Here is a 13,260-nt window from a genome sequence, read left to right as displayed (position 1 = left end):
ATATTCAGAATTAGTTATCAAAATGTTAATTGGTGCTAATGCAAGGAAAGAATGCAGACATCAATTGCCTTCTGAAACAGTGCAGCTGTGGGTCAAGCCTTGAAATCTAGGGACAGACCTACCTGTTAGGGCTGTCCAGCAAGCTCCCAGGTAAGATCAGATCAGCCTGGAGTCCAGCCATTTCTATGACAGACACCCTGTTAAAAAGCTCACATACCACTAGCAAAGCCAATAGCCAAATAAAAGGGGAAGAAGAAAGAGAACAAAGAACTTTCCCCAAAAATGGTTTTCATAATGCATAAAAGAGGAAAAATATTAATCACACATTTTTTGCTTTCAAATTCATGTTACACATCTAACTCCTGGCTTCCTCCCCATAAAAGCACTTACATACAAGAGGGGCAGGACAAAAAGTCCCTTGATAGATGCACACCAAATATACAATAATTTGAAGACGAGACTTAACAATAGTATGGGAACCAGCATATTTACAAACACTGCTTTTCAGCATGTCTTCTACAGCAGTCTGGTAACGAGAAGCAGTAGAAAAAGTTCACCAAGCATTCACTGAAGCCTTTTTCCCCATGTAAAAGCCATAACACCTGCAACTACTATAAAGGAATGATTCTCCAAAATTGTGTTCTGATTTTTTTTTCCTCTCTACTCTCCCGAAGCAACCACAGAAAAATCCATCTGACATTTGAATGAGACTGGGAGAATTTATAATTCCAAGGCAAGTGAAGCAGTAACCAAACTTTGATGATCTGTCTCCCATTTTGCTAGGGCTTCCCACTGTTTCTTGGGTAGGGAGAAAGAGGTAAGGAGAGAAAAGAAACAGAAGTAGAGAGGTTGTGTCCCAATACAGAAGCTTTTCAGCTGCAGAAGAATTAGGTGCTGCTGTTGTATGTCTACTAACTGCCCAAATCAGAACAGATTATCAGAAATGTCGTCTGTATTTACCCTAACCTGCGTATCCTTTCCTCTCTGCTTTCAATTTTTCTGCCAAATCATGAGAAACGCAGGAACTGACCCACACAGCCAACTGCACACAGGTGAATGCAGCACCCAGACCAGGAGGCTCAGGTCAGCAAACAGGAGCAACAACGCCTGCTGCTCCCAGCAGAGACCTCTGTGAGCTCTAAAACCTCATTCAGTATCACAACCTCTAAAAGCAGCAGCTACCCAAGTTCAGAACCACAAAGCCACATCTTATTTTTAGCATAAAAACCTTCACAAGAAGCTGATGGCCTAAACCAGCATGTTTCCACTCCAGACAACCTGGTTTTAAGAACAAAGGCACTTAGGGACATTTTGCAAACAGTTTATCAACCCTTCCTGAAGTGGAAACGTTTAGAAAAAATTACAGCAATGCCCAACACAAAAACAAATTGAGGAAAAACAAGCATCACAGATGTTCAACTTCACTAAAACTACTTGTATGATACTCTCATTTATATTTAGTGTTCAAAGCACAGCTATATACAACCACCACTCACTTATATGGCAAATTTAAGAGGTAAAAAATTTGTGACTCATTGCTATCTAACAAAGGAAAAGAAAACCTTGCATTTCACATGCAAGCAGACCTTGTTTTCATTGTTATTTTGTCTTTTGTTTGGACATTTTTTTTAAACACATGCCTCAGAGTAGGCAAATACCTATGGGAATGTAGGGAGGAGTGTGTTTAAACTTGGACAAGCTGCAGAGACCTCAGCAGTGAAACAAATCATATCCCTTGCAAACCATAAAAACACAGACTTGCTCAGAAGACTGATCCGTGAAGTTTCATTTTGAAACATCATAACCTGGATCCAGTCTGGAACACCAAGTGCAGCTGAGAATGATTAATAATAGTGCAGAAAAACTCCTTAGGGCAGCCTAAAGAGTGAACTCATTAAGAATTATCTGAGACTGGATGCAGTCATGGCATGCTTGCAACTCTGTGGGCCTTTACTTCACCCTAGGAAGGAAACCCTACTCTCAGGAATGAAAGTTTCCATGAAATGTCTGCTGGAAAATGATTCTCTGACAGTTTGGCTTAGTATTCAGTGACACACAGTCTGATGAGCTTTAGCGATTGCCCTCTTCTCTAGATGAAATCCAGGGGATTAAAAAAAATCTAATTTCTGTAATACACAGAATATTAACATGCTAGAAGGAAGTATCAGAAAAAAATCCCACCTGTGATCCCTCCTACACTGGACCTTTTCATAAAAAGATACATTCAAGTTATCTGAAAGAGCCCAGAGATTAAGAAAATAAACTCTCCACACATTCTATAAATGACCATCATTCATTTTTTGCTCTGTTATGTTTTTGAAGCAAGTGCCAAATTCAACATTTACTTCGACAGAGCTTGCATGCAAAACAGCATCTCCCATATGTCAGACTTCACTTCCACAGAAGACCAGGATTAATGCAACCTGGATGACTATGTCAAGGATGACAAGCCTGTCTAGAAAGAATAGCACAATCCTGTATTTTTGAAACATAATCATTACAACTTAACATGGATAAGGCAGAAAACTTCACAGCTAAATACGGCAACACTGAACAGCAAACAGTTTTGAGGGCAGACAACAGCACTCATAAATTCCACTGCATAGTAAGATTATTCGGATTTGATGCATACACAACAATTAGATCAAATACATGTGTTGGGGCAAGTAGAGAACAGGAGTTATCAAGGGAATAAAACAAACCCCTGACAAACAAACTGATGCCCATGACTGGTGAAAGTAGGACCATTAATGTATTTCAGTGCATGATTTTCAACATGCAAAAGCAAAGCAACAAGTACTATTTTGAACAATGAATTATATGCACAGCAAATTCACGAAAGAAGTCAAAAATGTTTAGAAGTTTGTCTCTGAACTAAATGAATACTTCTAAATTAGATGTGTACTATGCCCCTAAAGATCCCTCTTCTCTGTGACTCATCGTTCCTTTTCCCATGCCACAATTGACTGCCAGCATACTGAAACAGTAGAGATGCTAATTCTTAGTAATAACATTTCTCACCACCTACATGTCCCTTCACTGGGGGTTGTAAGAATAATAGCAATATTTCTTATTCTTTCACCGGCAACATTCTGTGAATCAGACAACTTTTTCCCAATCTAAATTACACCTCCCAAGATGAAAGTATGTGGGGAAGATGAAGTATGTAGCAAAGGCTCAACAGTAGCAGCATCTAGACAAAGCACATTAAATAAAAACGAGCAGCTAATGTCTCTGTCTGCTTCCTGTAACTCTAGTTACATGCTGTTTTAAACCTTCTCCTAACATTCCCTACATAGGCTTCCATGACGTAAAGGAACCTGTAAAGCTTTTTTGAATACAAAGAAGGAAATATAGTTCCCTCTTGCAGGTTCCCAGATCTACACAGTGAGTATCTCATAAACATGGTTTTAGTCAGTGAGGTCTGTAACGTTCACCATTTACTCATTTTGATTTTGCAGCAATGTCTCATTTGACTTTTGCATAAGGCTCCGTACTGTATTTGTAGTGTTGAACTACTTATCTAGAAAGTTTCTCACCCCTTTCTTCCCCCAAGGTGGATAACACAGTTTTCTCCTCAATTAAGATTCTTAATACCATGGTTGCAACACGTTATTATCTTCAAAATCAATCCATCTCTAACACTTAATGTCATGGGGCAGAAAAGGTCACAGGGCATCTGAAGAGAATATACTTTATTAACAACCAAAATACATACATTTGAACTCTTAGCATCAATTGGAAGCCCTGTCTTTTTATTTTTGGGTTTTTAAGTCCTGTGCTTTTAATGCAACACCTTTATTCTCTGGACACAATAAGCAAGTAAATTCTTAAGATCAGTAATCAACAGAAGCCAAACACAGCCCCTTCTCTACTCAGAAAAGCTTTAGCATTTTTCCAGTAAAATGTAATTACTGCAAAAAAAAATAATGGTGGCAGACGGAGTTCTTCAAGTATGATACATGGTATAGTTTCCTGAAAGCACTGATTTCAATCAGTCACCTCATTCCATTACTGTGAGACTTCCAGGTAATGACAATTAAAAACGTCTAGTAATATTTAAAGAATGCAAATAACCACTCTTTGAAGACAGACTGTCTACAGCTGCCCATATCAGGGAAGTTTCAAAGGAACCGTAAATTTTTTTCTCTGAGCAGCCATAAAAACTTAAGTGATGACTAACATGATTGATTTAAGCATTTCAATATTAACAAGCCACTATTGTACTACACCATATTAGCCAGTGATAAATCTGCGGCGTTGTGCCAAGAAAGAGACATGACAGTGTGTGCTTACTCACCCTTACAAGGCTGGCAGCAATACATGAACAAGGTATCTTGACATTCTTGAGGCACTTTTCATGAGACATGAAGTTGCAAACTGTGGAAATCAAACGAAGAACTGTAAGCAAGTCTTTCACAAAGAAGGGACATTTTGGTGGGAAAAAGAAAAGAAGAAAACAACAAAAAATAATCACATGTAGTGAAATACGGTTGGGAAAACATCTTAATCACATTTGCTCCCCACTAGATGTGGTATCTACATGACTGTCATACACCTCCAGCAAGTTTTGTTACCAAGATGTTGGTGATAGAAAATGAAGGAGGAGAGCTTATCTGAATGCGTTGCAAGCCAGCAGCAAGTCATTCCCCCCCAACTCGCTCTCTGTAAGCACCAAAATGAGCTCTTAATTTTTCAGAAGAGATTTTAAGCAGCCCGTGGTCCAAAAGATCTCTTTGATATTACCACAGTAGATGGACATGTTTAAAAGGGATTTTTTCTAAGAGCTAGTGCATGTGACAGGAATAAATAGGAAGACAGTGTTCACACTCACTGAGTGTAATGGATGAAGGAGACAAAACTAAAAGTCAGCAGTTACATGCAGCTTTGAAAGTCAAGAGCAATTAATTATTTTATTTATGTATTCATTTATTTATTACTGTGTCAGTATCAGGTTTAGGATTTCACCCAAGCTTTATTAAATGCATTTTGACCAAGGCAGCGTTTGACGAATCGTTTTTCATGGGGATGCTATTTTCCACAGCTCTGTACTGTGGGTTTACATGTTTAGTTTGCACACAGGAAACAAGGGATTCTTTATCTTGTTCCCACAACCTTGCACCAATGAACTAATAAGCCATGCAGGTATGGCTTTAGAGTCATCCACCTTTCAGAATTACTCTCTTCCATTTCAAGCACGAAGCCTTAAACATACAAGCTCTGGCCACAGTCCCTCACGTGGAAGCATCTTTCCAGAGCTTCTGGCAGAAGATCCCTCACGAGTTGCAGCGATCATGGTACACATGAAGTTTTTGCACGTTCCTGGTTTTCAGAAGCATGCCGCACGCTTCCTAAGTTTCATGAGCAACTGCAGAAAACCCACGTCAAGCTTCCCATCTGCAGCCCATGTGCAGGACTTACATTGCTGTTACTGGTAGTATGTGCTCATGCCATCAAAATCAGACCATTTTCTTCTCCTCCCTCTTCTCCAGCTCATTTACTTGTGATTTCACAACACCACCTCTCTCATGTCAACACAACAATTTAAATGCAGGCCCACTCCTTTCTGTGGTTTACTGCCAGCCCACAGAAAGCAACCTTTCCTTTTGGTGGCACAGAAAGGAAGATGACCCCATTCAAATAAGCGCTCCTTTTAATATGTGCAGTTGGCTGACATTTGCTTTTCATCTGTCTGCAAGTCAAGGAGAAAAAACACACTGCAAGTCGTTGCTGCACTATTCATCATCCATGGCTGAACAAGGGGATGACTGCAGAAATGAAAGATGAAGTAGGGACAGAGGAGATCAAGACTTTCTGTTTGGTGCTATGAGGTGTTACACGGCTTTATGGTTGATAATATTCCTGACTCAATGGGGCAGGTAAGCAGCAGAAACAGCCAATGAAGGGATGATAAAGGAGATTCTCAGAGCTGAACCAACATATGTAAATGTCACATAAAGGAGCATGCAGCACATCAGCACAGATGAAACCAAGAAGAACCCAGTAATCGTACAGGCAGACAAAAGATGTATCTCCTGCTCCAAAAAAGCAGGTCAGACCCAGAATGGTGAATTCTTATGAATTCACTTAGATATATTATCACAGCATGGATGTAGACAGGTGAAACCAAGACTCCCCTCCGGTCTCCACAACATTTCCATTCGGGCTTGCAGGAAGGCCAACTGGTTGCTGTGCAAACTTTTCCTGCAGCCTTTGCACACCTAAGCTAGCCGCCCACTTCCCACCAGTCTGGATCTTACCACACATGCTACCACCAGAAAACACTTGCCCCAACCACTTGTTTAGGAAGCCTCTTCACTATTTTGCAGGTGGTGCCTGAACCTTAGCTGAACCTGGTTAGGTGAGGGGTGCTGGCAGGAGCATGCTGACAGAGGTTCCTAAGTCCCCAGCCCAAAAAAGGTGACAACATGAAGCCTCAAAGACATACAGGCTGCTGACAAGAACTTCACAAAGGGGTGAGAGATAGTCAAGGAGAAAACTTCAGTGACTAAAGAAATTCAATAAAATGGCGGCGTTCTCCTTCATTTTCCTGGTTCTCAAGTAGTCAGATCACAAAGGGAAGAACAGAGCAATGCACTGTAGATGGCTCCCACAAATTTTTTGATCTAGAAGAAGCAGCAGACAACAGAAGTCTTCAAGACCAGGTGGCTACTGCTTAAGTTTTAAGTGCGCTCAATAACAAGTCAACCAAACCCTACAGAAACACCTTGGGGAATTCACAGAAGAATGCTCTGAATCAGCCAACAGAAGTGGGCCTTCTCCCATGGGTATGGACCTTGAGATGTTCTCCATTTACGCAGACAACCCAAGTCACTGCACTGCACTACCCAATTTTCTCTTTGTGGTGACAGAAGCAGCAAAACATGGCACTGCATAAAGGCAGCACCTCATGGTTCAGCTGAAGAAACATCTCAGAGCACAGAAAAATGTACTAAAGAAGAATTCAAGCCAGCAACTTTGGGAAAGCCAGAAGTTATCACAGATAGAGACAACATTCAAAGTACTGAAGTTCCTAAAATTTTAATGGAAAAGTTGGAGCATTTGCACAGAATCAAATTAAGAAATGTTAGCAGACAAGTGAGGGAGATAGCAGTGCTCAAAAGGAGATTCTAACATTCTTCATGAAAGACTTCCATGAGTTTTCCAGGAGGTACATGCCTCCACTGCTTGTCACGTGCCTCGTGTTCACCAGAGAGGATAGCCCTAGCTAAGTGTCTTTTCCCTGTCCCACAGGGGCCAAGCAAACTCTCACAAGTCACCACCTTGATTTTGTTTTCCACATTCCCCCAAAGAAAAAAAATAACACTGAAGAAAGCCAAACTGAAAGATAAACAATATTTGGGGTGGGGAAGTACATCTGTGTCAGTACTTCTGGAAAGGCAACAAACTTAAACCTGGAAATTCTGACAGCCAGGCGTCATATTTTTAAGGGGTGATCTTTGACCAGGAAGATCAAGCTAGAAGACACGATGTAAGATTCAGAAGACACAAAAATTTTGAGGAAGAAACAAACATTTAAAAGAAAAGCAATGTTCTATTTATGGGAAGAGGACTTGTTTGTGCATTTAAACCCAGTAACAATCTACCATTAGACATATCTGTCAGCTGCATAAGTCAAAAGAAAGCAATTGCAACTTTCAGATAGTGTATACAAAACTGATGTTTTCAGTCAGGCTGGAAAGGCTGGAGTGTTCAATGCCTCCTTTAGTTAAACATTTTACTTATAACCAAAAGCACCTCACATAGCATGGATGAAGGGAAAGACGAGCACTTTGGTTGTATTTGAAGTGTCTGCAACCTTCAAGCTGGACATCTAACACATGGCACCTATATCCAGGCACAAGCCACATAAAACGGCTCAACACTGAAGAAAAACGAACTGACGTGATTTCAAGGGATGTTGCAAAGGCTGGGTTGTCTCCAAGCACCTAGCTTCAGGCATACAGCAGCAATCATTTTGTCAACTTGCCCTTGTTCCTCTGTTTGCCTCTGCCCAGTAAGAGGTGACTCCAACCACACGAAAAACTAGATGTCCTCAACGCACAGCGAGAAGCCAGGTAGCCAGCAGGCACCACAGAGAAAGACAACGTGTCTGTACGGCAACAGCCCATGAACATACAGATTTACAACACACATTTGCACAGAAACAGAAGACAGAGCTGGGCATTGTCGTGTAACTCCTGAGCTGTGCAACGCTTGCTGGCAAACCAAAGGCTATCAAAACGCTCCAGAAAGCCACACTTTGTCATGTAGCCTTCATTTATTCTCTGTCCTCCAGTCAGAGCTCCAGGCAGGTTCCACAAAACAGGATGAGGAAAAGGGTGGATTACGTCCTGTACAGACCCCAGCAGTGTATCAATGTCCCATGGAATGGTGGGCTGGGTGAGAGTCACTTGTGAAATGTCCAGTTTAACACACAACCATATCCCACCTTTGAACAGACCAGTCTTGAGCAGAATCCTGTAAGTTTTTGAAAAATACTTTTGTTTCCTCTTTCAGATGTTCACCATAATTCAAAATCTTGCTACTTTTTAACATAAAATTTGTAAGTGTATAAATAATGAACTTGCTGATCTTTTTTTTATATATATATTTTAACTTTATCAATTTTATTTTTAAGTCTAATTATACATTTACTAAACATAGAAGTGTTTAGCACTTGTAGCTGTAAAAGTAGAGCTACCAAATTGCTCTCCGAGGGGGATCAAGGAATGTCAATACAAAGACCAAAGCAGGTTTGCTCCTGTCCTTGAAATGTGATAAACTTAACACAAGACTCACTCTGGACCTACTGACATGCATGTTCATAACCTAAGAGCATCCATCTCATTTCAGTGGGCACACAGTTTGAGCTTAACAAAAGTACCTCCAAAGAAAACTGCAATTCTTCCTCCCAACACACCCTCCAATGCTTTCCTGGAGCAGGGCTTACCTAAATATTTCCCAGATTGCAGCCTGAGCTCATCCTGATATCATCCTCTGCCTCTGGTCCGTACACACCAAAATTCAGGTGCACCAGCATCACAAGCAGCAATCACGCTCTCTCCTCCTTCCAGCAATCCCCTCTTGCTGTCTGTGCAATCTGATCCTCTTCGTGCTGCAGGGAGCTCTCTCCGTGTACGCCTTGCATGCACAGGAGACCTGCAGCAAGCTCCAGTAATTCACAAGAAACACCACAACATCTTGGCCAACTGCCTGTCGCATGGACAGCACTGGGAAAATATCATCTCCCATCATGAAGCGACAACAACACAACCCCTCAATATTGTCTGGGTGACTTGGCACATAACAATTTTGTTTAGTTCTGTATGAACGCCAGAGCTCACTAGCTTGCACTGGGCTCACCTGTGCAAATTAAAACTCTCAGCAAGCGCCTGCCGAAGTTTATTCTCATCTTTTGACTACGGTTACCGATTACTGAACGACCTAGTTAACTAAATGGCTTTTTCTTGTTTTTAAAACAAACATTAGCTCAGCCACAAATGGGCTGGTAACTCAGAACTATTTTCCCAGCTATCAGTGTACATACAGTTTTTCATTTCTGGAAAAACTTAAGTGCAACACGTTAAAGCACATACTCAACTCATTAATGTGAATATAAATAAAACTAAATGAAAAGCAGTAATTCTCTGGGGCATCTTGTTAAATTTAAGACTTGGAAGAAATCCCTGTCTCAGAGGGTTTACAGGACAGGATTGCCTGATGTGTGAAAGGGGAGCACAAATGAAAACTCTCTGCATTTCTATACAAAAAAAAAAGAACCTAAAAGGCTACATAGGTAACTTGTGCATGTAACCTAAGATGTGCTGTATAACATAGGGTGTGTTCTAGGGGATGGGACCAGGGGGGAGTGAAGCCCTTCACTTGTACACATGTTTCTCCCCTTCAAGCACTCTACCTTACGTTCATCAAACCCCTGGGAATACAATGGTGGACTGAAATTAAATCACTCAAAACAAAGATTCTTCTGCAGTCCTCAGCAGCTGCTGTCCCTTTTAAACTCTCAGCCCACTACTGGCCTTTTAGAGGGGGTGGTGGGCGATTGGAGCACCATCCACCCTACCAAGACACCACAGCCAAGATCCCACCTGCAACCTTGTCCACCTGCAACGTTGTCCAAGTTCATTGCTTCCCTTTATCGCTTCTGTCTGCTGCTCAAAAGCAGGCCTGCAGTCAGTGTGGTTTTATTTCAGCATTTCACACATGGTGAATGCCAACTTTCAGTTCCAGACAGGTCCTTTCTGCGTACGCTACCCTGGCTACGTATATCTGCTGGTAAGATGTTCAGAAAAAAAGACAAAGAAAAGTCTGTGGTTACAGCCAACAACTGACTCTGGCACCAAACCACCCTTTGGGGAGGCAGGGGAGCATTGCCAGCATTCCCTTGAATGTATGGAAACTGCAGGATGAAGAAAAAAAAAAAAAAGATGCTTCTACTAGACTAATTTTTGGGCAGCTTTTACCCAACATCAGTTGCCTGCAAGTGTTACAGCTCTCCAAACATACATCATCCTGAAAGGGTCATTTGTAAAAAAGATGAAGCAGTAGATGGGGAAATAGAGGTGAAGTCCTCAATAAGTATCTGAAGTGCAACTTTAGAAGTACTCCTCCTACCTTGAACTGGAATGTGCTGCTGTGCTCACGTGTTTTAGGCTTAAACTTTGATGAATTCATTTTCATATGATTCTATGAATTCATTTTAAAAACTGAGCACATTTAGAAATAGCTTCCTGTATTAGACACAGGTTGTACAATTATTTTTCCCCATCTCTACCTTTACTGCACTTCCTCTCTTCATCATAATACACCACAACCCAGGGCTCTTTCTCCTCCTTCACACCACAACCTTCAACTCGTTAATGCTCTCTACGCATCAGATAAAACTCATCCGTAATAAATTTTTTGCTTTTCCAGCTGAAGAAATCCCAGCAGCTACCAGCAGCAGCACTGCTGCCAAGCGAAGTTGGCTGAAAAAAAACAGGACCTTGATGAGAGCTTGCATTGCTAGCTGACAGATTGAAGAAGCACCTGCCTCCAGGCTGCAAATTCCACAGTGGTGGGCACCACAAATACGGGTCTGCTGCTGGGGGCTGGGTGGACTCCCCGGAAAGGCAGAGTGCATGCATCTTTCCTTTCACACTGCCACGCACGCGGTCCTGCAGACCCACCTCACTGAGGTATCAAGTCGAGCAGCAGTCTCACGGCAGCATGAAGAATATGCAGTTCAGTTTCAAGCCTTCTGCTTCACAGGAAATGTTTTAAATGCAGCAGGTACTACAGAAAGAATGATCGCTCATGCCATTTCCTCCAAAGAGGTAATTCACTCCAGCAGGGTAAATTTTTCAATTCTTTTTCAATAATTTCAGTATTTTTCATTTTCACTAACTGCAGTAGAGAGCACTAACATTAAGAGTAGAGCAGGCTTTCAGATAAAGTACACCTGACACAGCCTGAAGAGTTAGGGTCACTCTCATATGCTGTAAATCAGTGTGACTCCCTGAAGCTCACTGAAGCACAACAATTTACAGAAGCCAAGATCCTTTTCCTTCAAGCCAATACAGTAGATTATAAACTAGAACACGTAACATACGTCTCATTTTTATCAAGAGAAAAGAATGAATTAGAGGTAAATTATACCCTCAACTACATTGCCAGGCTTCCTGTCAACGTTACCGGTGAGAAGAGATATCCATCAGTACTTCTAGCAACGTAAATAGTTCTCTTAAATAGACATAATTCTTACAAATCTTTGTTCTGTACATCAGCAACTTAAACAAGGCATCAACAATCAAGAACAAGAGGGAGTATTTGAATTTGCCTGTGCTACATCAAGCCAACATTGCAACCTATTCTCCGGCTACAGGCATTTCCTCTCCCCAAAGACAGAACTACTAAGAGTTCTTCAGAATTATGAAACATTCTCCAACTCCACTCTGAGAAGGCTACAAGTTCTGCAATTAACAGAAGAATCTTGGCACTTATCAAAACAAACCCCTGTGGGAATTCAGAGGTCTCACATGGTTTTCTCCTGAAAAAGACACCTGCTCAGGAAGGAAGAGATGAGGACATTCCTGAACACAAACGATGATGGAAGCATTAGGATTTTAATCCTCTTCTTCTCAGAGCTGCAAACTGAAACTCTACTCACGAAGAAAGGCAGAAGAGCAGTAACAAGTCTGCCCCAGTTGATTTCAAACATCCAGGCTATGGTTTAAACAACGTTTTATTTCTGTAGCACATACCTACATTGTTCAAAATTGTTTTTTGCAAAAGTATGTACTATTTCGGGCATGAATCTCAGTATGTTCCAGAGTAACTGTAATGAAATTATGTAGGTAATACATTAATATTTACAGAAATCCAGGCAGCAAATGGCCTCAGGAGCTCAGCTAATCTTGCATTCCTGACAGGCATCAGCCAAATGTGCTCCAAAAACCCACCCAGGAGAGACAATCCACAGCCTCAACACAGTTCACCCCGTATCCTTCCAAGTCCTGGCTGTTAGAAGCTTGGTGCTTGACGTGCAAGCTGAATCTCCCTCATTACAACGTATGTCTAGCATTTCTTGCCCTGTTTGCTTCAACCACGAAGAACCATTTATCCTCCTTTCTCTTTGCAACTGTTTTTACAGCTAGCTCCGATAGCGAGGCAAGGTGGTGGTGGTTATTTCAACCTTCAAAGGGGCTTATTTTGGGCATGTACTGACAGTAGAACAGAAAGCACAGCAGAAAACACAAAGTGGCAAATCTTATCTAGTCTTTCAGGTGGTTATTCTTACCTCTCCCCTCCCAGAAGAAAAAAGACAGTGCTCAGCAAGTCAAAAAAACATCTCTGTTATTAAGAGCACTTGCAATCACCACTAGAATTAAAGAAAGAAAGAAAAAGAAAGAAAGAAAAAGACAGCAAATGTTTATTCAGTTCAGCCACTTTCACCAACTTTACCCTAAACCACAGAAGGGCCCCTTTGACTTCTGGTGGATCACTAAACCAAACTATTTCAGTCCAGGACCTGGAAAGGTTTCCAAAACAACACTTCTCTGTGTCAGCATTTGTAGAGATGGTGTAGCTTTTGCTCCAGCTCTGCAGGGCTCCAAGTCTCAGCACAGTGGCAATGGTTTCTGAAGAGGCTGCTAGGAACAGCTGGGGAAGAAAGATGGGTCCAGAGTAGTTGAAAATGGAGGAGTCAGCTTGCTCAGATCAGTTTAATAAAAATACACACGCACACAATGGCAAGGATGT

General features: G+C 41.4%; 1 protein-coding gene across 1 annotated transcript in view; it reads right to left on the bottom strand.

The window, feature by feature from the left end:
• DGKQ (diacylglycerol kinase theta) overlaps window positions 1–13,260 on the bottom strand; it is a 92,918-nt gene that overhangs the window by 64,381 nt on the left and 15,277 nt on the right. The window contains exon 2 of the mRNA XM_035562976.2: window positions 4,301–4,380. Within this exon, the coding sequence (XP_035418869.1) occupies window positions 4,301–4,380 (80 nt within the window). The remainder of the gene's footprint in view (window positions 1–4,300; window positions 4,381–13,260) is intronic.

The sequence above is a fragment of the Cygnus atratus genome, chromosome Z (assembly GCF_013377495.2).
Source record: "Cygnus atratus isolate AKBS03 ecotype Queensland, Australia chromosome Z, CAtr_DNAZoo_HiC_assembly, whole genome shotgun sequence".
NCBI lineage: Eukaryota > Metazoa > Chordata > Aves > Anseriformes > Anatidae > Cygnus > Cygnus atratus.
Note: the sequence above shows the minus strand (reverse complement) of the source record. Positions and strands in the feature narration are given on the sequence as shown.